We start from the raw sequence: 27,443 nt of genomic DNA on the forward strand, positions 1-27,443 counted from the left end.
CCCTTTTTTAAAAAAAAAAATCTTAGCCTAAATTGTATATATTTTCCTTCCTTGTGCCTTGGAATCTATGACATCAACTCCAGATATACATTCCTGATATATTTTGAAAATTGTTGAAAATAAGGAGGCATGGTGTTACTATGCTGACATTGATCTTACAGCAAAAGGGAAAGAAAAGAAAAATATTTTCAAAGCTGTCAAAGTGACATAAATGAAGAATTATTAGTGGTACTATTTTGTCAGTAGAGAAAATGGAGAGTTGAATTGTTCTGCTTTTCTGGCTGTTTGGCCTATGCAATCATCATTATTTCTCTGTAATATTTCCTTTTAACCTGCCAGTCTCCAGCTAAGACTTAGATGAAGGTCAAACAATGCTTACAGGACAATGTAATACTTCCATGTAACATCCGGGGTCACACAAAAGCCAGAATCAAGCTTTGTTTGTACAAAAAACATTGTACAAAAAAAGTACAGTTCAGATTTAGAGTTTGATCTGGATGCTTTACAAATACTTGTATATATCTCCTAAATAAGATATCTATGGTACTCAGAGATAGACAAGATGTTTCAGTGTAGAGTTCTTGGCATTTGAGAATTTAAGTTTTTAGGATGCTTTACTTGGTGTCAATCTTCCATTTTCCTCAAAGCAGCTAATATGGACTGTATCTTCCATTCAAGTAACAGTCTTTCTCCCAACTGACAATAACTTTCTATCCATGTTAATAATAATATTGCAATCCATACTAGCACATAAGCACTCACCATTGGGATTAAAGTTTGCACAATCAGGCCCTTTTGGCAAAATTTCCCCTTTAAGCACCTTTTAAATGTAATAACGTTATTTGATCGCAATTAAACTGACGTACTAAAGGCCAATTGTAGTTGGACTTGATCCTACAGTCTTTGCACGGGGAAAAATCCTATATACGTGGCCATTGTAGAAACTATTGAAGCACAAGTCTTTCCTGCACAACCACAACAGAAGTGGGCCCATTAAATTTATGAAATAAAATAAGGGTAGCGTACTCAAAGGTATTTAGGTGCCTAACTCCCTTTGATTCCAATGCAGGGTAGGCACTTACGTACCTTTGTGAACCCCACTATAAGTGTTCGTGGGTCATTTATAGTGTTTCTCTTCCTGTCTCTAAAGTTTTTTTTCCCTAGGAATATTTCATCATCCTTCATTTAATTTATTTAGACTTTTTTAATTTAGACAAAATATAAGATTATTGTTTTTGATTAAATATGTTTTTGATTAAATGTGTGGCACAAAATCAAAAGATTTTGCCTTTAGTATGTTTCAGAGACTGTTCTGCTCTGCTTGTGAAACATAATTACATTGGCTTCCTAATCATCAGCTCTTCAATAAGAGTCATATTAAGGGCGCCTGTTACATTACAGGAAAGCTTTTTACTGCTTTAATCTTTTTTCCCCCCCAGAGCACATCATGTTCTGATACAAAGAGTGGCAGAACGCTTTCTTTGGAGCAACACTATAAATTACTAATGCACTTGAATTTTGTCTTTCAGTTATCTAGCCATATGCCTTCACTCTGACTTCCAAGTTGTTAGAAAGTTAAAAGCATTTTATTTTAAATACGTTACCAAAATATTACATCTCTATCTCATACAACATTAATTAGATCATCACACTGAAGAATAAACAAAAAAATATTATCTTCAGTTACTTTTTGTTGTCTTTAATTGTTGACAAAGCTTTTTTTAATTGCTGTCATACATTTGAAATAGATGCAAAATATGATACAACTGACTTGGTCTGTCAAACTTCTATGTACTTCCGATTGACATATCTCAGATGGCCAGAGCCAGCTCCCCATGGAAGTCAATGGCAAAATTCCAATTGTTTTTAATTTAAAACATTAAAATGGGAAGGCCCTAAATGGAAATAGTTCTAGAATATTAAGTGTGTGGTTGGAAAATATAGCTTTGCAGTGAAACTTTTGGGCAAAGACAAAGATTTTCATCTCTTCCTCACATAACTGGTAAAAGAGTGGGTATGTTAAGCCCTGCAAAATTAAATTCTAATCTTGCATTTGATGACAACCAATTAAGTCTTATACTTATACTGTATATGAAGTTATACTTGCAGCCAAGAACACAAACAGTACTACAGTTTAGTTCAGCACAGGGTCATTACCTCATCTGAAAACAACATTACAGTATTGTAAAACTGCAACAAGTGTGTCAGTGGTGTCACCAGTAAATCAGGGGAGTAGTTCTGTTTCCATCTTAAAGGCTCATTTTAGGTCTGTTCATTCAACCTTCAAACTTTTTTCCCCTTCCTCATTATAGTGGTTGATTACCTTCTTGTAATGAAAAATAAATCCTGCTCTAGAACTCTATTCTTTTCTTTGTTTGGTAAAATGACATTGTTAGCATTGATGTATTCAGAATCAGTGAGTATATTATAGTGTGATTATACTTGTCTTCTGTAGAAAGCATAATTAGATTAAATAAAATTCGGATGTCTAATATATTTAGCATGGAGTTTTATTTTTATTTTGCATTTTGAATTATTACTTTGCAGCTCTGGTAGGAGAAGAATTTTGTGAAGCATTGATCAAAACAGCTAGGAGAATTCTCCAGAAGAAATTGTATCTTGTTTTAACTTTTAAAAAAAGATAATTATGTGTCATCTTATATCTGATCTATTAATATTGGATTACTCAATGTGTGTTAGAAATCACAGAACATAACTCATGAATATCCACCCAGTTTCTCAAAAGGTCACAAGGGCTTCCATGTTCAATGAGGGCCTGCTGGTTCCCAGGTGGCTGATTGTTCATGGCTTGCTATTCACATTGCCGCAGCCATACGGGCTTCTTTAAGAAGTGCCTGGAGGCATTTGCCTCAGCAAGACGCAATGGGCCAAATTTTCTGGTGATGTAAAGTGACATAGCTCTTGTTGAGGTTATTGGAGTTGCACTAATTTACATCACCATAGAATTTGGGCCAATGCCTGTAAAGGGCAGAATGCATCAGCTATGCTAACCTGGGACTAAATACAGTGTATATGCTTCCCCACACAGAGACTGTGGGGCTACTCTTAGTATTATAGGGCCTGATCCTGCACAGTTATTACTAGATGTAGTGCTCACAGCTGTGAGTAACCCTATAAGGCTGCAGTGGGATTCTTTTTATAAATAACCACTTCTGGGTCTTCCCACTGACTTCAACATGCTTCTGGATTAGGCGCTACGTTGAGGGCTTAAGTGACGCACAGGCTTTATGCTGGCCCTGTGCATGGAGTCGATCTGACCCCGTTAGAACAAGGAGCAGCCTCCACTGGTGGCTTATTTTATTTCCTCTCTGGTGCGATTTCAATATAAACTGTAGATGGTTACTTTTATTGATCTCTGGGATTTAAAAACAACTTAATGCAACATACCCACCGATTGCTCATGATGCCTCCTAATCAGATATCTCAGAATACATAGCTTGCTTGAGCGGAGACAATATCATTAATTGCTCACCCCTGTAAAAGACCTAATTTGTTTTGGGGAATTCAAAATTTTTTAAAAAAAGACAAAGCCACATGATTGGATTGACAGCAGCAGGCTAATGGAGAACAAATACAACTGCTTCCTCAAAACAGTCTGATTAAAACTAACATTGTTCTGCACCACAGATGACTATCTCTGCTGTCAAACATTCTTATTAATGAAAAACTGAGTACTTAACTTATTGGGGATGGCGAGGTCTAGAACCCCTGCTGTTAGAGCTAATGTAACCCCCCCGCCTTTCTGGTTATGCAGTTGTCTGCCTCGCCTGATTATTATCGTCTTTAAAAAAGTTAAAATCACTCTGAAAGGGATGTGGAAAAAGATGATCGTGGTCTATCACTGGATGCCCCAACAACATCACTGAGCCTTTCACTGCAAATGCATTTGGTAGACACATGCAGGGCCTTCATTATATTGCTATGAAATGCCAACTCCAATGCACAGACAGTCACAAAAAATCTATATTTATATATTAGTCAAAAGCCTAATCTTTAGGAGATTAGCATTAATGGTCACTTTTAACTGAGAAAAATATAATTAGAAATTTAAAGTAAGTGCAAAGAGCTAGAAAAGAAATGATGTAGTTAATTTCATCTACCAACAGCTTGTTTTATATTTCAAAGACAGCAATTATGACCTCCAAAAGACAGCTCAGCGTTTTATATACTAATTTGATTATAACTGGTCAGGGGGGATAGCTCAGTGGTTTGAGCATTGGCCTGCTAAACCCAGGGTTGTGAGTTCAATCCTTGAAGGGGCCACTTGGGGGTCTGGGGCAAAATCAGTACTTGGTCCTGCTTGTGAAGGCAGCGGGCTGGACTCAATGACCTTTCAAGGTCCCTTCCAGTTCTAGGAGATGAGATATCTCCATTAATTATTATTTATTGTTATTTTCCTTGTGGAAACCATAAACTATGGTTGAATTTAGTATTCCAAAATTCATTCATGTGGTTAATTTATACACATGACATTCTTCAAATAGCTCATTATGTCATTTTTAATTTGTATATGGAGCCATCAGCTGCAGCATGTTGGATAGTTCAGTAAAGTTCCCAAGAGCCTGTGAACTGCTGTTAGAAAGCTACAGAGCTGGATCGACACTTTGTGAAAATGACTATGACGTAAAAAACACTTACGCAGAGCACACAGGAGATGACACAAGGGAACAGAAAAATGGTCCAGCTAGTTTGGTATCCTGTTTGCAAGAGAGGCCATATACAGGAGACACCTGAGCAATTATATCATCTTGGTAGGGTTTTTTCCTGGCCCTCAGCTGGTGCAAACTGTTATATCCTGGAGCATGAGAATTTGGCACCTTTGTATTTCTCTAAGCTAGCTAATGTAATGGCATTATTATTTGCATTATAGCAGCAACTAGAAGTCAGGATTCAGGCCTCATTGTATTAAGCACTGCACAAGAAGATCTTACTGTCTAATTTAAGGGAAAAAGTAACAAAAAATAAGGCAGGAGGAAGGGAAGGAAGATGAAGGAAATGGTACTGAGAACACGCAGATAATTTTATTTTTTAATCTTACTAAGTGATGTTTCTCAATAGTATCTTCCATCAGCATAGCCACAGGTTAATTTTATGTCAGATAAAATTGTTTCTCCCCCCCCCTTGTTTTTGCTTGTTTTGCTTGTTTCATTGAAAGCTCCCTTGTTACGATATTATAGGATAAGACAAACAAGAATGGTAGTCTGCATCTTTTATTTTATATATCTCTAGCATATCTCCTTTCACGTGTGTTTCTCTACTAAATAATCTTTGGTATTTTAAAAATTCTCCTCCTATGGAACTCCCTTACCCCCAATCAATGCTTCATCATATTCTATGACCTCTCATGATCATTTCAAAATGATCATATCAGGAATGAAATGAGATGATCATAAGCATACACAACATTCACTGTGAAGCATTGATTTATACAATGGCATTATACTGTTTCCATATAATTTCCATATAATTCTCCATCCTTTTGATCACCATTGTCTATTGAGCAGATGCCAACATTTAGCTGACCATGTCAGGTAATATGGAACCCAACTAAGTATAAAAACAGTTAAAAAAAACTTTCCTCTCAATATATATTACCTTGTATACTGAATGTCATCTTCCGTCTATCTCATTTTATTAGGTCCTGTTGGAGTTTCCCCACAATCTTCCCTACTCCGAATTAACCTAAATATTTCTGTGTTTTTTCCAAGCTATTTGTTTTGGGTGAGGAAAAGAAGTAAAGTGATGGGGACAGGAAGAAAGAGAGAAAGACACTGAACAAGATAACTTAATAGAACTTTTTCTATGTATTATATTGGACACCTGTGTCTAATACTGATAACTGTGGTATGCCACTATTTACTTCTTGCCATGCTTGAAATTGACCATTTATTCTTATTTATTCCTTCCCAATATTTATTGCTTGCTCTTATCCAGTTTTTCAGCCTCTCAACTGAATCTGGTATCATGAGTTAACTTAGAAAAAAAGGGTGTGTCCTAGAATCAACATCCTGCAAATGGAACTAGTTTTGTTTCTAATTTAGAGTCAAATTCATCTAAAGGGCCAGCCATGGGGCTTCAACGGGACATAGCAAAAGGCCGATGCATCACTTAAGTCTCACTTTGAAGCACTAGTGCAATCCCTTTGCATTTCTCTCTCACAGAATACATGCAAGATATACACAAGAACTCAACAACACACCAATGTGCCTTTATGTTTGCAGCTTGTTAGTCAGGTACAGGCATACCGTGTTTTATGTACAGTGAAGGACATATCAACATGACTTACAGTTCTGATGGCTTTTAGTCATATTTTCTGAGTCCATGGCATGATAGAATTCATATGCAGAACGGCCCAGTAGCTCTTCTGGGTGGTACCCAATCAATTCAGTAATTCTTGACCAAGAAAAAAAAAGTTTCATTAGATCTCTCCTACTCCACAATGTCTATATATATTTTAAGTGCTGCCATGAATTTAAGTCCTTATAGCAATAGAGCTGAAACATGATGTCAATTTCTTTTTGGAACATATTAGGAAATACAGTATTCTTAATAATGATCTGCTGTTACCATACTTAGGGTATATCTACCCTGCCATAAAAGACCCACAGCACAGTCACAGCTGGCCCAGATCAGCTGACTTGGGCTCATGCGGCTCGGGCTATAAAACTGCAGCATAGATGTTCAGGCTCAGGCTTGGCCTTGGAGATCCTTCCCCCTTATCAGGTCTCGCAGCCTTGGCTCCAGCCTGAGCCGGAATGTCTACACTGCTACGTTTAGCTCTGCAGCCTGAGCGCCGTGAGCCTGAGTCAGCTGACGTAGGCTCTGAGATGCGGTGCCATGTTTTAATCACAGTGTAAACATACCCTTTGAATACTTTTATCATTCACTTCTATAGTTGATTATTATGGCAGCCATTAAAACACTATTTCTCCCCAATAGTTCCATAACAGTTGGAAAACTCACTACAGGCAAATCACTGCTTACAAGTTGTCTCATTGTCTATTACTCCAGATGGGCCTGATCCTCCACTCCTCCTCACCAGGAGCAGTGTATGCAAAGAATAGAAGGTCCTGCCCTCTGGCTATCTACTCTGCTTATATCATTCTTATGGTTTTGACTTTAAAAACTGAACTGTAGCAAGGGATTAGCTCATTGCTTTTGGTATTTCATTTATCAAAGCAAAATACACAGTAAACTAATGCCAGGAGAGATAGCAAGATTTTAAAGAAATCAGCTGCTCTGCTTATTCAGTAATGTTTCTCAACAAAAAATCCATGAGGATTTTTGGACTGTGTTACTTGGATCAGGAATCCACAAACTACCCAGGGTTTACACAGATAGAATTGTGAAAGTCTGATCTCAAAAATCAGAAGTTTCTTAAAGGACCTAAGTAAGTATTTAGGAAGGATTTAACTCGGGATATCAGAGAAATAAAAAAAGTCTTCAAAAGGAGTAGACATATCAAAATAAATATTTACAGGCTGGGGGGTTAATTTTAAATAAGTGTTTCCTAAATTAAATTTGAAGTGCATGTAACTGTCACATGAAAAATATTCAGGAATTCATCCATTAAAAACAGGAAACAAAGTAGACCTCAGTTAATGAGAAAACACCTATATACAGCCAACAGCAAAGTCACATCTACTGCAGAGATTCTAAGGAGCCATTATAATTTATTGTTTCATCCATAATACTCCTGGGTGACTTCTTCTATTCTTTACAAACTGCAGTAAAAACTGGGAAATTAACAGACCACAACAAAAAAACAATTGACTAACTCCTAGGTTGTCATAAACATTACAAAGCCAGGAAATTCAGACTTCAATGAATATTCAGTCTCCCCTCTCTTCCCGCACGTAACTGCCATTAACATTAATAGTTACACAGGCCTACAAACAGCACAACAGAGAGCAGAATCAAACTCTCAGTTTTGTATACATGTGCTTAGGAGGAGTTGCTGTTGGTCTGAGTGTTTTTCCAATGCTCTAGGGAAAAGTATGGCCCAAGTCATAAACATCCATAAAATAGGTACACATAAATACTGCAAGAGCCAAGTTAATGTGCAAGGCAGCCATCTGCAAGGCCTCCCCCAAGCTAGGACCACAAATAAACTATGTGCATTAGTATTGGTTTGATAGCTGACACTGCTGAGTCAGGTGGTTTACACACATAAACATATGGCCCACATCCCTTGTGACCCCCTTTATCTTGTCCCAGAAAAATCCATGTGCCAGATTCTGATTTCAGTTGGGATGACTCTAGATTTACATTGGTGTAAATAGGATCAGGTCTGGCTCCTTTGTGGGGAGCCTACAGAACTGTTTGTCCACAGATCTGGGGGGATCCATGATTGGGGTGGATAACTTGTGCCCTGCACCCCGCTTGCTAATCATGGATATCCTGGTGAGTGCATATGGAAAGTGCTCTGCCAGAATTTGGCCATGTAATTGCCACCCCATACACAGGATAAGCAATTCATCCTGTTCTATGGATACACAAGTAGCCACCAATGCATTGATTCTGCTTGTTGTAAATCACATTTCTACAAATGTGTCAGAGTGGTGTGGGTTTGAAAAACATTGTTTTCTATTAATTTGCTTAGTCAGTGAACAAATACAGCATTCCAACCCCAACATTAAAAAATCATGAGTTAGGTCCCCCCAAAATTATGAAAGAGGCTTAAGAATAAGATGATTTTAAAATAATACATTTGAGGTTCTTTTTGTTTGCCTTCTGGTTTCTGAGCCTTTACGTTGTACTTGCTTTCCTCTGCAACTAGGAGGACTAGAAGTTTCCTTTTTAATTAAAGCTGAAATTCTCACAGGACTCAGGGCTTTAAATAGAATTCCAAATATCATGAGACTCACAAAATGTAACTGTTAATGCTGCAAATAGGTTATATAAATAAAAACAATAATCCAAGTCTGTTCTGTCTTCAATGGAGATGCGCTGGCATAACTGGCCACAGAATTGGGCCATGTGCACTAATTTGAACGTGTAATCCTTAAAAATTTTGAATCACTGGTACAGAATCAGTAAACAGCCTAGGTGGGATTGCAACCCCATCACCTGGGGCAAGTTTTTAAAATTCAGAGAGTTTGGGATTTAACCCTAGTCTTCAAAAATGGATTTAGAGACAGGAGGGGAAAGAAATAAAGTTTATCAGTAAAGCAAGGGACAGACACCCATTTCAATTATACCAGTGTAAATAAAAAATTCCTCCATCATCTTGAATTGAGTTACACCAGAGGAATTGACATGAGAGTCTCTGGTGTTGTAGTAATCATAATTTTATCTGCAATTCAAACATGGCATTTTTAGCTAGCTGCATGCTCGTTCTGTGGATTTTAATCCCCTAACTCCTCTTTCAATCTGTTTCAAGCTAACTTCTTCATTACAAAATACCCTTCTTGTAGTTTCATGTTACAGCACTACCTCTTGTATGTATGAGCCCCCAGTGAGAATGTCAAATAGAATTAGATCAAATGTAATCTTTGGATTAACTGTAATGTCTCTGGCAACGGGTGTGTCAATGTCCTTTTGCTGAGATCAGCTAAAATGTACAAACAATATATTAAAAAAAACTCTCGAGGCTGAGTATCAGAGAACTGCACCCATGTTGTGAAAGAACAATATTGAACAGAAAAAAATTCTAAACATCCTAAATCACAGTGAAATATTACTCAAGTATTAAAGTTTTAAAATAGCTACTTTTTAAAATTGGCTATATCAACTGTACTCCCTTGTTAACTAATCTGTTAACAGTTCTAGGCTGCATTACATTTCTCTTTAAACCCTGTCCAATACAGTGTGACTATACTAAATTAACAAAATTTGAAGCAAGAGATTTTTCCTTTTGCTCTCCCCTATCAGAAAACTAAAATATCTTAAAAGAGTGTCACAGATATCTTTTTTTTTTAAGTACCATAGTATGCATTACAGAAATTCTGTATCTTCTAGTTGTTACAGGAGTAACCTTTACTTAAAGTTGCAGAACCATTTCATGCATTTTGGGGGCAGGCAGGGGTTGGCGCCGATAATTTTCAAAATCTTAAAATGCATAGGCTACAGCCTTTGCAGAATGAAAAATAGATTAGCCAATTCCATGCCACATTATGCACCAGATGTGATGCCAAATGTGCCACCAGTGCTGCATCACGCACAGCCCATAACTTCATTTTAAGTTACTGGGCATTTTGTGAAAGAACATGGTGTGCAGCAAATAGGTTGAATATATGTGTCAAAAACTCTATTGGGGAGCTGCTTTAGTTTAGTTTTTGAGACAAATCCTCCAGTTACTCTGAATAGCTTCCACAGGAATCTCCTTATTGTACAGAATCTCAGATGAACATACAGAGCACAGAGCAAATTTGTACAGTAGCAAGCAGTTAGCTTAAACCAACCAAACATAAAGGAGGAAAGCATTTTTCTGGAAGTGTGATGTGGGAAGGAGGGGGAGAAAAGAAAAATAAAAGGAGAAGATCTGTATGTATGCTCCATGGGACTAATCAATCATTACACAAGAACCAAGAAATCCTATCACTTTGGGTTTGAACACTAGGCAGAAAATTGTTTCTCGTTCAAGCTGTGGAATGACTAAATAGCACATTTTATTTTAGGGTATTTTCATCTTTGAGATGAACAGCGGAGTGAGGCAAGGATGTGTTCTTTCCCCTACACACTTTGGAATCTTCTTCTCAGTACTCTTGAACTGTGCATTTAAGGACATGAAAGATGGAGTGTATCTCCACACAGAATCAGATGGGAAACTCTTCAACCCTGTCCCGACTTAAGTCAAAGGCCAAAGTCAAAAAGGTGCTAATCAGGGAACTTCTATTCACTGATGATGCTGCCCTCGTAGCCCCCGATGAAGATCTGCTACAAGAACTCATGGATCACCTTTCAAGTGCCTGTCAGGCATTTGCTCTTACCATCAGCATTAAGAAACGGTTGTATTAGGACAGGGGGTTCCACAAGATCCTTCAATCACCTTAAATGCAAACCATCTAGAACTAGTCCAAAAGTTCAGCTATTTAGGTCCTACAGTAACCACCAGCCTCTCAATGGATGAAGAACTAAATGTTCGCATTGGAAAGGCTACCACCACCTTTAGCAGACTAACTAAAAGAGCATGGAACAACTCAAAGCTTACCATCAAGACCAAAATGCTAATGTACCAAGCTTGGGTCCTCAGCCCTCTCATGTATGGCAGGGAAACATGGGCAACTTATGGCAGGGAAACATGGGCAACTTATGCTCATCAGGAGAAAAGTTTAAACAGTTTCCACCTACGCTGTTTACACCACACACTCAACACCAAATGGCAAGATAAAGTCACCCACGCAGAGGTTCTTCAAAGGGCAAATTTACCAAGTGTGACAGCCCTGCTCAACCAAAGATGACTGTGCTGACTGGGCCATCTGAGTAGGTTGGAAGACGGATGTATACCCAAGGACATGCTATACGGCAGGGGTTGGCAACCTTTCAGAAGTGGTGTGCTGAGTCTTCATTTAGTCACTCTAATTTAAGGTTTTGCGTGCCAGTAATACATTTTAACATTTTTAGAAGGTTTCTTTCTATAAGTCTATAATATATAACTAAACTATTGTTGTATGTAAAGTAAATACGGTTTTTAAAATGTTTAAGAAGCTTCATTTAAAATTAAATTAAAATGCAGAGCCCCCTGACTGGGCAGTGTGAGTGCCACTGAAAATCAGCTCGCATGCCGCCTTCGGCATGCATGCCAGAGGTTGCCTACCCCTGCTATACAGGGAATTATCAGAGAGAACAAGAACAACCGGATGTCCCAAGCTTTGCTATAAAGACACATGCAAGCGAGATATGAAGGAATTTGGAATTGATCCTGACCGATGGGAAATCTTGGCAAGTGATCGTAACAAGTGGCTCCATCGTCTTCATCAGGGTATCAAAATCCATGACAGGAGCTGGTTCCTACAGCTTGAAGAGAAAAGAGCCCATAGGAAGCAAGCTTCTCCCAACCAGGGTGAATAAAAATCAATGATTTTTAAAAAAAATTGGAGTTTTTTTATTTAAATCGGATTTTTTTGATAAAATGTTTTTTGAAAAAAAGAAACCTATCTAAAGATAATGTATCTTAATTAAAACTATAGCTCAAAGATATCTCATCATGCAATAGGGATTATAAATTCTAATTCTATAGTATGAGACAATATATTCATGTAACGTTTAAGAAAAGTTTTGTAAATGAGTTCCAATAGTTCATGGATTAGGAACCCAATCTTATGGGGCTCCAGGGGCTTCTGTATAGATTATTTAGGTTAATCTTCCTATCTACCCAATGGGACTCTGTGCTGAGTCTAGAAGATACCATCAGAGATGTTTAGTTTTGCAGTTCTCAAACTGTAGATTTGTGTCTCCAGAGATAACAGGCTTGTTAACAGCAAAAATGCTTTAAAATAAATAAATAATAATATATAGAGGTGAGAAATGACAGATCTCAACGCTATTGTCCCTCTGCAAATTTGTGTACACAAAGTCAATCCCATACCCCTCTCTAAAAGTGCAAAGTTTCAAAAAGTCCAATGAATAGAAGATTGTTGGGGGCGGAATAGATCTGGAGAAGGAGAAGAAGTCTGGAGATAAATGTGAGAAGGGAGGGACAGGCAGTAGAAACAAAAGTGAAACTGTTTGAACAGCATATTCCAGAAGTCTTGAGGTCTTTCTGAGTGTAGCCTTCATTGATTTGAGATCTACCATACCATTCTCTCACTAGAATGGAAAACCTATTATAATGGCAGCAGGCCATAAAAGATACCCAGCTTGGGAATATTTTAATGAAGTTCCTCTATCTGTGGGTAAGACAGTCATACGTGCAAAATGCAAACAGTGCAACAAAAAAATGCAAGGCCTGGTTGCCCAAATGAAACAACATCATGAGACGTGTTCCTTCTCAGGAGGAAGCTGTGTTGAAGATTGTGAAAGGAACATGTCTGAACATGCAGGAACTCCAGGTAAACTTTTTTATTTCATACTTCTTTCTTAAGGACTGCCTGTCTTCCTTCTGGACTATTCTTGAATTCTCATGTTTGAGCAAAAAATATAGTTGTTACTCTATGGTACTATCATTTTAGATGCAGTTGTGATAAAAAATAAATAGCTGAAATAGGCAGATCTTCCTTTTACAATTTCACCTTTAAAGTAATACTGAGTGTCAGTGAATGCAGTGAGTAATACTAAATGAGCAGTACAGGTCTGTTGTATCTTATGCGCATTTAACATGCGCGATTTCAGCTTTATGTGTTTGTGTTTCAACAAACAAAAAAAACAAAAAAAAGAGAAAAATAACAATTTTAATACTGTATCTGTAGTGCGGGCGATTCCGCCCGCCATTCAACTCGATGTAATTTTGACTGTACACGGTTTTCGTTTTACGCATTAACTGCGGAACGGAACCCCACGTAAGATGAAACTCGCCTGTATGGTAATAATAATTAAATAGCTGCATTGACTTATTTTGTTTAGGAGAATCCATCCTCAACATACAGGATTCTGAAGACTATCCACCTTCAAGATCACTATCATTTTCTATAGTTTCAGAATTATCTGCCAATGATAGTGTTTTAGTCACATCATGTATGTCACATAGCCACAGTATATCACCTGTAGCAAAAAGAAATCTCCATTATCCAGAAAGAACCATAGATAAGTTTGTGATAAGATCTAGCAGATTACAAAAACAGGTAATTGATGAAAAAATTGCCCGGTTTGTTTATGCAATAAACTCTCCTTTCTGTATGATTGAGAACCCACACTTCATTAACATGGTTCAGTCATTAAGACCAGGATACAGTCCACCCAACAGAGCAGATGTTGCAGGCAAATTGCTGGATAAAGCATATGAAAGAGAAATTTAGCAGTGTGCAAAAGGTCTAGAGGGTAAAATTGTTAACCTGAGTCTTGATGGGTGGAGCAATGTCCACAATGATCCTGTTGTATGTGCTTGTGTGACAACAGAAGAAGGGAATGTCTTCCTTACAGAAACAACTGATATACCAGGAAATGCACATACAGCAGAATACTTACAAGAAGTAGCAGTAAAAGCTATAACAAACTGTGAAAAGAAATTCAAATGTCCTTTACGGTAGCTTGGTCAGAGACAATGCTGTAAATGTATCCAAGATGAGAAGAAATTATTTAGAAGAAAGTGAAGAGAGTTCCAAGCTAATAACATATGATTGCAGTGCTCATTTGATGCACCTCCTAGCCAAAGACTTCAGTGTTCCAGAAATAAAGGCTAATGTTGTTGAAATTGCAAAATACTTCCATAAGAACCATTTTGCAGTAGCTGCTCTGAAAAAAGTGGGAGGAACCAAGCTAACTCTCCCAACAAGACATGCGACGGAACTCAGTAGTGGACTGTTTTGAGCACTGTATCAAGAACTGACCTAATCTGATGAGAGTTTGTGAACAAAATCGTGAAAAAAATAGATGACACTGTCACAGCCAAAGTTCTCAACATTGGGCTTAAGAGATATGTTGAACACATGCTGAGTACCCTGAAGCCTATTTCTGTAGTCTTGAACAAAATGCAGGGAAATAGCTGTTCGATTGCTGATGCTGTTGAAATTTGGAAGGAACTGAGTGAGATCTTAAAAAGAGAAATATGCAATGACAGAGTTAAATTACAAGCATTAAAAAATGAATTATTTAAATCAAATCCACCCTGCTCCCAACCAAGATACATATATTTGTAATAACTGCCAAAGATCGTGCAAATCTCAGATTGAACTATTCAGTCACATGAGACATTGCAAACCATGCACCACTAACCATCATAGGCTGCAATTCCCACCGTCTCTCGCAGATGAAAGGATGCCAACAATGAACAAAAAAATTGGACAACACTCAGGCTGATGCTTGCTTTGTGTTCTTAGTCAACATTTGTATTTCAAAGGTTACATGGCTGCCAATTAGAGGAATAGTAGTAATTTTAGTTGAGAAGGTATGGGTAGTTGGAAAGCACTTTGCTATCCCTTCTACCTCTCTTTTAAAATGTAAGTATTTATGGAATTTTTCTTTTGATGGACTGCCTCTTGTGTTTTAGGACCTGAATCTTTCTCTCAGTTACATGCAGAGGGCTAGTTTCTGAACTCAGTTATTCTGGTAATAACATATCTCAGAATCCAGTAAAACAACAAAGAGACATGCACTGATCCCCAAGAGCAGAAATGTGCCCCAATTGCTATTTTATCAATGTAGTTTTTAGAGCTGTTCTACTCTTTCCTTTTTTAACTGTAATAAAAACATTGTGGGATACTAGTGACACACAGCAAGGCTTTGTGGTTAAGGCACAATACTGGAAATAAGATGATCTGGGGTCTGTTCCTGGATCTGTCAGTCACAGACTGACTATGTGACCTTAGGTAAGTTGCTTCCCCTCTTTGCCATTTAGTAAAATGAATGCATGGAATATTCCCTACCTCAAAGGCTGTTATGAGGCTAAGTTCATTAAAGGTGAACTGTAAAGGGCTGTTTTTATTAAATTGGTCTTGCACCCCATTTTACTTCTTTACAATATATAAAGACAGACAAAGCTTTTTTGATACTTCCTGCTCACCTCCCAATTTTTACCTTAGAACAGTGCATGGAAGAAGCTACTACCTGGCATAAATAAGGATGGCAGTATACAAAACATATCCCATCCCTACAGCCCCCCTTGTGGTGAAGTGTAATGCTGCAGGTGCACCCTGCCTTAATTTCCCCAATTGGGTCACCAGTAAGTTCACTTTAAAGGATCTGGGCCAAGGGAAGCCAAAACTGACTAACAATAAGTACGACCCCTTTACAAAGGAGAGGGAGCAGCTGTAACAACAGTTCATAGGGCCCTTACCTCAGGACCCTGGTCCAGAGCCCCTAAACTTGAAAGTGCACATACAAAGTCTCTGGGCCTCGTCAGGCTAGTCCCCTGGAGTCTAAAACAGCAAGCACAGCCCATTGCAGTATGTACTGCTTCTAGTCCCCTCTCTCCTGCTCAGCTTCCCTGTGACGTTACACCCCATATTCTTCATAGAAATATCATTCTGATATGAATATGTCCTAAGATATATTTTATGCAAGATGTGTCTTGTAAGGTATCATTGGAAAGGTTATGATGTACTGACTGTGATTATCCAATTTGTATGCATGTATCCTTTCTGTATCTAAAGTTAGGAATGCTGACTATGTAACAATTACAACTGTGTGTGTATTTGGGAGACACTCACCAGACAACGGCCATCACAGCCTTGATGGGCCATTAGGAAGAAACAGTAAGACTATGAAGATCTCTCTCCTTCCTGAGAGGTATCCTGGGATGTAGCTGTGACACTACCATGTCAGGTGGTCCTGTCACCTGATACAAAATACCACCTTTGACACTGCTGGTACTTTTCCTCTGTAGGGGGATGAGGATCAAACTATGGTTTCCCACTTTAGGTAAATCCCTTTTAAGACTGGGGAGGGAGTTAATCTGGACTCTCCTCCATTGCCTACCCAAGAAGAAAGACTGCTGAAAGTACCTGGAGGGACAAAGGACCTAACCTGAGGGGAAAGGCAGAGGTGAGTCCAGACTGAGACAGGGGGTCCAGTTTGTAGGAAGAAATAACTGGAACTCTAAGCTACAGAAACTCTGCAAATTGTCTAAAACAACATTTAGGGTGAGAAATTACTTCTTGAAATCAATCTCTTTAAGATCTGAAGCTTAGTATGCACGTTTTGTTTTATTTGCTCAGTAATCTGCTTTGTTCAGTTTGCTATCCCTTATAATCACTTAAAATCTGCCTTTTATAGTTAATACATTTATTTTGTCTATAACATAACCCAGTTTGTGCAATTCATATCTGGGGGGAAGGGGGCAAGAAGCTGTGCATATCTCTCTTCACATTGAGGGAGAGGGTGAATTTTTTATGAGCTTGTGCTGTGCAGATCTTTCTATACAGGGAGATGGGCACCTGAGTGCTGGGGCAAGTCTCTTAAGCTGAGTCTTCCCAGAGCTGATCTTGGTGTCTGCGTCTTTCTGCAGCGTGGGTGTGGCCCTGCCTGTGTGTGTGCTAGAGGAGGCTTAAGAGCCCGGCTCAGCAGGACAGGGTAAAGGGGGCCCAGGCTGTTGGAACAGGCGGGCTCAGTGCATCAGGTGGCACCTTAAAGTGGGGCAACCCGTCACAAGCCCCTTGAGATGCTTTTAATGACTTATATGTTGTGACTAGCCTTTGAAAAACAGGTTGAATGGTTACATTATTTTTGCCCAAACTAGATCATGAACAAACATTTTTGTTTTAAGAACTATCATGATGCATCCAATTCAGATCTCTCAGAACAAAATATTCCACTTACAAACAATTCTGTTCATAATGTGTGTTATTTTCAGGTGGCTTTTTCCTTCCTTGGTTTGTAATTCCAAGAGACATTAAAGATACAAGTTTCAGAGTAACAGCCGTGTTAGTCTGTATCCGCAAAAAGAAGAACAGGAGTACTTGTGGCACTTTAGAGACTAACAAATTTATTAGAGCATAAGCTTTCGTGGACTACAGCCCAAGCTTATGCTCTAATAAATTTGTTAGTCTCTAAGGTGCCACAAGTACTCCTGTTCTTCTTTTATTAAAGATACAGTGACTTCTCAAAGGTTAAGGCTAAGGGCTAAAAATACTGTGGTGAAGTCTTTCCCTCCCCCATCCCCCATGTTTCTATCAAGTTGGAAATGTAATTGGTAGGGCGTGCAAATGTCACAGAAGCCCAAAATAAAATTAGACCCACAAATTCATAAATTCTAAGTTTGGGAGGAATCCTTGTGATCATCTGACATCCTGTACAATACCGGCCATATAATTTCAGGCAATGATTTCTGCATCAATTTTAAATAACTTGTCATTGAATTACAGCATATCTTTGGGGAAGAAGACCTCCAATCTTGATTTAAAGACTCCAAGTGGTGGAGGGGTGCTAACAGAAATATTCTCCTTGTGTACGTACTTACAGACCACAATCAAGTCACTTCTCTCAACACATTTTATACAACAGTATCTCAGGAATTCCTTATGGCTGCTTGTTTCTCTCAAGGATGTTTGTAAACTTCACCTAACAGAAAGCACATCAGCAGGACCCTAAAACAAGACAACAACCAAACTCAAGAAATGCCCATCAAACTCCCCCACCTTGCTCCAGAAAAGAAAAGCTCCTAGAAGAATAATCCAAGTCTGGCAAGAAGCATGAAGGCTTGCTAGAGAGATGGGCTGTGCCAGTCTCTTTGTCTCACTGCCTGATCTGGAAGTGGCCTGGTATTTTGGAGGTGGTTAGGCTTGGGACTGGCACATGCCTCTTCTTCTAATTTCCTTTCAGACTGGATTTATTTCTCTTGTGAGAGTTACCCCTTTCCCCCGTGCAGTTTGCCCAGGCTGTTGCTTTTGATGGGTCTTGTCAGGGATTTTTGATTCTTCTTCATTTTTCTGGTGCTGCTGAGGAGTTTTCTGTTGGATGAAGTTTACCCACCACTGGACAGGAAAACTGAGCCACAAGGATTTCCTGAGGAGAAACTGATACATGCTCGGTGTGAGGTTTCTCACTTCTCCTTTTCTGTGCTGACATTTCACATGTCTAATAGTTTTATTATCACCTCAATAAAAGAGGAACAACACACACAAAATAACTATCCACTAACATATGTGTAGCCTTGAGGCCTAGTCTTCAGAGAAACCGGTGTCTCTTATGAAGTACAGTACTCTAAGAAAAAAATCAGCTGAGAGGAGACAGCAAATCAGTGCTTTCAGCACCTGCTATTGTGTTACTAAGGCAGTAAAGTTATAAAAACCTGCCCTGTAAAGCAACTCCTGCTATATAAGGCAGGACTGAAAGCTCCAAGTCAAGGGCTGAATTCTGTCTATATATAGCCTTGTTTTAAAGACAGTGAATCTTTGAAGGGCAAGTATCAATATCTTGAGGTCTCATTTTTAAATACTCCTAAAATAAAACCTGGTAGAGACTGGTGGATGCTATAATGTAGTGGAGAGCCTCCTGCTTCCCCACAGGCCTGCCACCAAGATGAATTTGTGGCCTTGATAATCGTGAGACACATTGCTCTTTATAGAATTATAGAATCATAGAACTGGAAGGGACCTTGAGAGGTCATCTAGTCCAGTCCCCTGCACGCATGGCAGAACTAAGTATTATCTAGACCATCCCTGACAGGAGTTTGTCTAACCTGCTCTTAAAAATCTCCAATGATGGAGATTCCACAATATCTGTAGGCAATTTATTCCAGGGCTTAACCACCCTGACAGTTAGGAAGTTTTTCCTAATGTCCAACCTAAACCTTCCTTGCTGCAATTTAAGCCCATTGCTTTTTGTCCTATCCTCAGAGGTTAAGAAGAACAGTTCTTCTCCCTCCTCCTTGTAACAACCTTTTATGTACTTGAGAACATGTCCCCTCTCAGTCTTCTCTTTTCCACACTAAATAAACCCATTTTTTTCAATCTTTCTTCATAGGTCACGTTTTCTAGACCTTTAATCATTTTTGTTGCTTGTCTCTGGACTTTCTCCAATTTGTCCACATCTTTCCTGAAATGTGGCATCCAGAACTGGACACAATTCTCCAGTTAAGGCCTCATCAGCACAGAATAGAGCGGAAGAATTACTTCTTGTGTCTTGCTTACAGCGCTCCTGCTAATACATCCCAGACTGATGTTCGCTTTTTTTCAACAGTTTTACACTGTTGACTCATATTTGGCTTGTGATCCACTATGACCCCCATGTTTTTAAATAATGGTTCACTATGACCCTGTAACTGAAATAACCTGAAAGAGAAGGAAAAAGACAACAGACAAACAAACTCACTCAGCCCAAGATTAGTACTTGCCCCTTGTTCGTTCAGCAGGGGAATTTCCTTCTCCCCCTCTCAAACTCCCCTGTTTGCGGTCCCCTGTTCACTATGAGTCAGCGCTGTGAATTTTTTCAGTAGCAACATCTTGTTTTTAAATGATACAACAACAACTTTAGGTTTTCAAATAATTTTTTTAAATGATCTGGTTATTATATTTGAGTGATCTCACTACAACATCTCATGAGCCAAATTTTCAAAGGTGCTACATAAGTTGTCCTCAAGGAATTTCCCTGTGAGAACTCAGCTTTTGAATGTGCATGAGTGTGGGGATGTGTGCACACAATGAAGTTCATATAGAAACTTTGAAGACAATTTAGAACTCTCTTTTGACAATCATGCCCTTTCTGTTAATTCTAAGAGTTCCCCACACATCCACCACTGGATACTTGCAAGCGCATGGTGCTCATCTACCTGTGTGTTTCACATTCAGTCTGCTCTTCACTGCTGGGAGGCAGGATATCACTAGTCCCAGCCCTTGCATTCATTCTCTGAGAATTCCAACATCTTTTTAGAAAACAAAAGAAAGTACGGCAGCTACCTCCTATTACACTATTGCTTTCTCCCTGTGCAAGCATGTTGCAATCTTCAGAATATATTTCTAATAATATGTTTGCTACTAAGTCTGAAGGAGGCAATGATCTCAGTCACAAGTTGCCTTTATCCAGTCATATGGTACATTTCTAATCTTTCTTACATTCATAGCTGCCAAAATTATTAACTTCTGTGGCTGCTTCACAACATTATATAAAATACTAAAACTCTTACTTGCAACCATTTAAAAGTCTTCAAAGCACCAAAGAAATTAACTAACCCCAATCCTGCACACACTTCTGCATGTGCTTAACATTAAGCATGTGTAAAGTCCCAATGACAACTATGCTGATTTCAATGACACTGCTCCTGTGTTGTATGTGTATGTGTAAGTGTTTGCAAGACTGGGGCCAACACAGTCAACTAGAACATAATACCATCAGTAAAACCCTGAAATGTAAAGCATAACCTGGTGTCAGAGTCGGTAGAAGGCAGAAATATTGACCCAAAAGTTGAAAGTTTGAAACAAGACTTTTCGTCCTGGGTCATTAAGTCAGAATCACCAGAAAAGTGCATGATCTTGCAAAATTAAAAGGAGAGGAATAAACACCAAAGATTAATTGCCTTTCACTTGGCAAAAGAAATGCATCTTTGCTTTATAGCCATAGCAAACCTATTACAGAATTCTTACAAATTCTCCATTGGAAAATTCTATCCCTACGGGATTAGCCAGCTGGTAACATACTGACCCAAGTGACCCAGAAAACAGCACTTAATTTGTATCCACAAAATACAGGAAAGCACGTGAGTAAAGGAATAGGCCCATATATTAACTCACTTTTTTAAAAACAACAAAAATGGATTTATGTTACCAGTAAAACTCTTAAGACCTAAAGGGCTAATGCTATTGCTCTGAATCATCTCATCTTCTAACAGTGAGCTTGCAATATTCTACTTGCCAAGGGAGAATATATATTTATTATAGATTTGAGAGTAAAAAATCTCATTTTCCCCCCTTATCATCAATCATGATGGTAAAGGGCCAGGAAGCAGATTTTGGCCCAATTCAGAGGTGAGCAAAAGTGAGCCAAGTAGGATTGCCGGGCATCCAGTTAAAAGTCCGGTCGGTGGTGCAGTAGGGGCTAAGGAGGCAGCCGGCATGTCCCTGCGGCCCCTAGGCACAGGGGTGGCCAGGGGGCCTCCGCGTGCTGCCCCAGCCCTGCAGCTCCCACTGGCCGGGAACCATGGCCAATGGGAGCTGCGGGGGTGGCACCTGCAGACAGAGGCAGCGCGCAGAGCAGCCTGGCCGTGCCTCCACCTAGGGGCTACAGGGACATGCCTGGGCGCCCGTGCCCTGAACTCCCTCCCCTGCCCCAGCTCCAGCTCAGAGCCCCCTCCCACACTCCGAACCCCTCATCCCCAGCCCCACCCAAACGCCCACATTCCCAGCCAGAGCCCTTACCCCCTCCCACGCCCCAACCCCCCGGCCTCAGCCCGGTGAAAATGAGTGGGTGAGGGTGGGGGAGAGAGAGTGACAGAGGACGGAGTGAGCAGGGATGGGGCCTCAGAGAAGTGGTGGGGTAGGGGCAGAGGGCAGGGGGCAGGGGGCAGGGCGAGCGTGTTCAGTTTTCTGTCATCAGAAAGTTATCAACCCTAGAGCCAAGAGAGCACTTATGTTGGTGTACAGTACACCTCCTTCTAATCCTTCCTGGTCATGCATGGTACACCAATTTAGATTCACTCTAGACTAGTGGTCACCAACCAGTCGATTGCGATCGACTGGTCGATCCTAGAGGATCTCCCAGGCGATTGCAAACTCTGGTGGTGTAGCGTGGCTGCCGCTAAGGCAGGCTCCCTCCCTACCCCGGCCTCATGCTGTTCCTGGAAGCAGCCAGCGCGGCCCCGCAGGGCAGGGGGGGTCTCCTTATGCTGCTCCCGGAAGGGGCCAGCTGCTGGTCCTGCAGCTCCCATTGGCAGGGAACAGGAAGCTGTGGCCAATGGGAGCTGCAGGGGCGGTGCTTGCAGAGGGGGGCAGCACACAGAGCTACATGCCTGCCCCCTCCAAGGGGTGCAGGGGCATGCTGGCCCTTCCAGGAGCGGCATGGGGCCAGGGTAGGCAGGGAGCCTGCCTTAGTGGCAGCCACACTGCGCTGCCAACTGGGAGCCGCCGGAGGTAAGTGCTGTCCGGCGAGAGGCCGCACCCCATACCCCCTCCTTCACCCCGAACCCCTTCCTGTATCCCAACCCCCAGCCCTGAGCCAGCCTCCCGGAGCCAGAACCCTGTACCCCCTCCTGCACCCCAACACTCTGCCCCAGTCCTGACCCCCTCCCAGAGCCAGAACCCTGTACCCCCTTCCTGCACCCCAAACCCCTGCCCCAGCCCTGACCCCCATCCCAGAGCTTGCACCCCTCACCCCCTCCTGCACCCCAACCCCCTGCCCCAGGCTCAGCCCAGAGCCCGCTCCTACACTGCGAACCCCTCGGCCCCAGCCCAAAGCCCATACCCCTCCTGAACCCCAACCTCCTACCCCAGCCTGATGAAAGTGAGTGAAGGTGGGGGGATGGAGTGATGGGCAGGGGGATGGAGTGAGTGGGGTGGGGCTTTGGGGAAGGGGCGGGGCCTTGGGGAAGGGGTGGGGTAGATCCTGGGTTGCCCTTAAATTCAAAAAGTGATCTTGGACATAAAAAGGTTGGAGACCACTGCTCTAGACTCACCTCTATAATCTCTCACGCATTTACCAACATGGATTTTACAATCTTCCCCTTGTGCATCATGTCCTAATTTGACCCTCTGTGCCTAAATTGTTAAATTTTAATTGCAGTTTTCCAAGGTTGTGTGGAGATTACAGTTGGAATAGGTAGGAAAGAAAGGGATGGTCACCCCACTCTATGAGACATTATAGAAACTCCTCTCCTAGTGTTCAGGGTGGGTTGGAGAACTATGGTACAGGAAACAAGCCACCCACTGAAGGAATCATCCCTGCTTAACCAGTTGATTTCAAATTAGAAATCCAAATGGATACTGACATTGCTCAGAACTGTTCGTCTCCAGGACTGCAGGAACAGCCAATGGAAGAATTTCCCTCTTGTTCATGTGAAATCATTTAACCTGTTCATATACAAGGAACACTGCGAAGCAAGAATGTTGTTTCCTATTAATTGGTTGTTTTGTTAATAAAGATAAATCAGAAACCTCCTAGGCAAGAAACAGTCAGTAGACTCTTTACCTGTCATCACAGTAGGTAAATTTCATGTCCATGCTATGGCGACTCAAGAAAGTCTTGCTGTCCAGTGGGATATCCATGTTTGATGGGTGCTGAATGGGTTCACACATTATTATAAGGCAGGTGAGGAGAGGCTCCTTATACCCACACAGGGTGTGAGGAGGGCAAGTGTTATACACCTTAACTTGTCCAGTGCAGTGCAAGACCTGAAACAAATAATGATTTTATAACAGGGCATTAGTTTAAAAGGTACTTTCTGAAAAGACAGTCTGACTTTCATCAATAAAACTTGTTATGGCTAAAATGTGGTACCTTCCATGTGGCAGATTTGAGGTTTACAGTTCTGCCTCTGTTGGTAACAGTGCATTTCATTCTCATGAAGAAGTCACGCTCTGTGGATATCTCTTTGCTTTTCTTTCCAAAGCCTGGACCTAAGGTGAGGAAAAAAGGCAATTACTTGACTAATAAGCTTTTTGCGGGGGCTGGGGGATGTTTGTGTTGCTTTTTAAAATTCTCTCTTTTATTTTTAAGCATAAAGGATTTGTAGATAACAACAGATGGTTTGGTTCTCAAATTGTTACCTTCCACATCAAGACCTGTGCCCTGCGCACTCTTGGTTTAAGTAATATTTAGCATGAGTGTGAAAAATAGATCCCCTCCTAGGATAAAATATTAGATCTCTCCGCCCTTTTCGTCCCATTTGAACCCCATGCTAAGTCCCCAAGCGTGCAAACTACTTCATGTGAGCAGACTCCTGTACCCATGCAGAGCCTCACAGAATCAAGCAGGGCTCTGTACAAGGGCAATGGTCCACTCATGCAGAGCAGTTTGCACAGGTTTGGGGTGTAAAGACTTAAATGGTACGGGAGCCCTGTTCATTTTTAACCCGTATTTCAGCCTGTGGTACATAATCTTTGCAAACTATTGCAAGTGAAGACATTGCATCTGTTTTAGGTTAGAAACAAGAAAGCACCAGAACACACAGTTCTTAGTGCTGTTATATTTAATCACAAAGTTTTAAAAACAGTGGAAAAGATGTTGATGCCAAATACTACTCCAGGCGTTAACATTCCCATTTGCCCATGGCGACTTTCTAACTTCTGCTATCTGTTAGTTGCTTTATTGGGGTGTTTAAAAGGCAAAGAAGAAAAATACATCAAATATTTTAACTTTTTTCTTACCAGTTTTCAAACTCAGATTCTCTCGAATTTCCTCATGGTCACATGGGTGGGTAAAGTCAAATATGCTATGTCCAGTTAATTCCACCTGTTCAGAAAACAATACATATATTTAGCCAAAAGTGAGGAGAATAAATAAAATTTAATAATACAGAAGACTATTTTGGAACACTGATTCATTCAATGCGATCAGAGAAAAGGCAAAAGCAATACATCATGCCTGATCTTTTCTTAATGATAATTTCAGTTCCTCCCATTCTTTTACCTGTTTCCCTAAGGTATGATTTCTCTGGGGCATTTTTGAGGATATTTTGGGTAACAACAAAATAATTCTTAAGCTTAGAACTATAAGCTAGATATCCTCAATAAACTAATCAGTCAGTAAAACTAAGTCTATTTACACCAACTGAAGATCTGTCCCTAAAATATTAAAAACAGAAATGATATTAGAGACACAACGTGCCAAATTCAACCCCGGTGTGTGCAACTGTCACGGTGTGCATATCAGCAATAATTTTAGCCCACTCTTATTTATCAGCTATTATTTAGATTCTATACCTTGTAGATTCATTTGTGCATTTTGATTTAACTCTTAAACGGATTGGTAACTCACTTCACCAATGCGAAGGGCCTGATCTGAAGTCAATGAAAAGACTTCATTGACTTCAATAGCCTTTGGCTCTAACGGACAAGTAATCAGACTGTATGTGGGAGAAGGGCAACATGGCACCACAGCTCTCCCACACATGCTGCAGTCACTGCTCCAGGCTCTGGACTGGAATGGCAGCTGCAGCTCCTGAATGCCATGTGCAAAGTATGTAAGGACCACTGGATTAGAGCAAGATAGATCCTGTGGCCCTTAGCTCTGTTTGTCCCTGACCCATCTTCTCACAGTCTTTGTAGGGCCACTCCCCTACCTTGGGGTACAAGTGGTGCTGAGCAACCCCTGCACAGCCACTCCACCCCCTGCACTTATGGCAGTCAATGGCCCCCGCATGCCACAGGTGAATCTTAGCACAGGCAGTGCCTCAAGCATTGGAGCACTTTGTCCCTCCTCTTTTCTCTCTGTGGCACATAACAGTTTAGTCTCCTGCGGGCTACAATGTTTTGGTCTGATTTCAGCTGTTGGGTTCTGTGCGTGAGTGCTGGGTGCTGTTGGTTGCCTGTGACATACAGGAGGTCAGAGTAGATGATCTGGTGGTCCCTTCTGGCCTTAACTCTATAACATTAAAAAGATCCCTCCTAACCCCAAACAAACCACTCCCCTATCAAAAAAATTTGTGAACATAGGCCGGTTTTGTAGCCTCCAAATCTGGGGCCTAGCAGGCCAAATGGAAAATGGTGTCCCAGATCTGAGAACCCTTCACTGAGAATATCCTGCACCCAGGCACCTCAGTTTTAAACTGAGAGGCTGACAGCTCAAGGTGCTGATTCAGAGTGCTGCAGTGTCACACAGGGGCTACATTTGCTCACTGTGTCTTTCACTGAATGAGATCACAGCTTTATTAAACATCATTTGAATTAGTCAGAAGCACAGTGAAGACAGAGAAACTATGTCAAGGTTTCTAGGAATTATGTTACAACGGCAGCTCTTTGAAAGCAGTAGGAAACAGGTTACCTGCGTGAGACCCATGTATTTGTTGATGTTCTCTGACAAAAAGATCATGTCTCCATCTTGTGTCACCACAGCAATAAATCCCTCCAAAGCTTTCAGGTACAAGGTGTCTATCTGCTGGTCTGTCTCTAGGTCGCTCTCATTGTCAGCACATACTGAAATAAAAGGAAAGTGGCCAAAAAATCAATTTTCAGAGCCATCATTTTTCTGCTTACTTTCTAATCACACCAAATAGCAAAATGCTTTTTTGATGCAGAATGCTGGTTATAGAAAACCCCTCTGTTTGCATTCTTGGGGAGGATGACAACTGGGTGGGCCATCTGCATTTGGTCTGAAGGGGACATGTCCATCATTAGGAAGAGAGAAGACATCTTTGGTAAAGGTGAAGAAACACTTACCTTACAGTAACTGTAGTTCTTCAAGAAGTGTTGTCCAAATATATATTCCACTGTTGGTGCACATGCACCCAGTGCATTCACGTTCAGATTCTTTTGGCTAGCAGTGTCCTTTGGGGGCCACACCTGTAACATGAATGTCCTTGTGCCTCCAATCGAGGACATAAAGGGTGGGGCAACCCCAACTGCTCCTCAGCTCCTTCACCAATATAGAAACCAGGTGTTGTCAGACTCTCTGTGGTAGCGGGGAAAGAGGGTGTCTCACGGAATAGATATGGGCAACATATCTTGAAGAACCACAGTTACTGTAAGGTAAGTAACTATTTCTTCTTCTTCGAGTCCTTGCCTATATATATTCCACTCTTGGGACTCACAAGCAATAACCTATATCATAAGAAATGGGCACTAGGAGCCTACCTAAATAATGAACAAAGCGTGTCCCTATCAAAAATTAGCATCAAATTTTGATACTTCCACGATGGAGTAAAACTGGACAACTATGTGCACTGGACCCTAAGTACAGCTCTCTAGCATTGGAATATTTCTCAAAGCAGCAACAGAAGCTGCTTGCACTCTTGTAGAGCGAGC

General features: G+C 40.6%; 1 protein-coding gene across 2 annotated transcripts in view; it reads right to left on the minus strand.

Moving 5' to 3' along the window:
- EPAS1 (endothelial PAS domain protein 1) overlaps window positions 1–27,443 on the minus strand; it is a 157,875-nt gene that overhangs the window by 20,218 nt on the left and 110,214 nt on the right. For both annotated transcript variants that reach the window (XM_054023329.1, XM_054023330.1), the window contains exons 3-7: window positions 26,464–26,615; window positions 24,849–24,933; window positions 23,980–24,098; window positions 23,671–23,873; window positions 6,308–6,414 (exon numbers count right to left, since the gene is read on the minus strand). In XM_054023329.1, coding sequence (XP_053879304.1) covers window positions 6,308–6,414; window positions 23,671–23,873; window positions 23,980–24,098; window positions 24,849–24,933; window positions 26,464–26,615 — 666 coding nt within the window. The remainder of the gene's footprint in view (window positions 1–6,307; window positions 6,415–23,670; window positions 23,874–23,979; window positions 24,099–24,848; window positions 24,934–26,463; window positions 26,616–27,443) is intronic.

Source organism: Malaclemys terrapin, chromosome 3 (genome assembly GCF_027887155.1).
Source record: "Malaclemys terrapin pileata isolate rMalTer1 chromosome 3, rMalTer1.hap1, whole genome shotgun sequence".
Lineage (NCBI taxonomy): Eukaryota > Metazoa > Chordata > Testudines > Emydidae > Malaclemys > Malaclemys terrapin.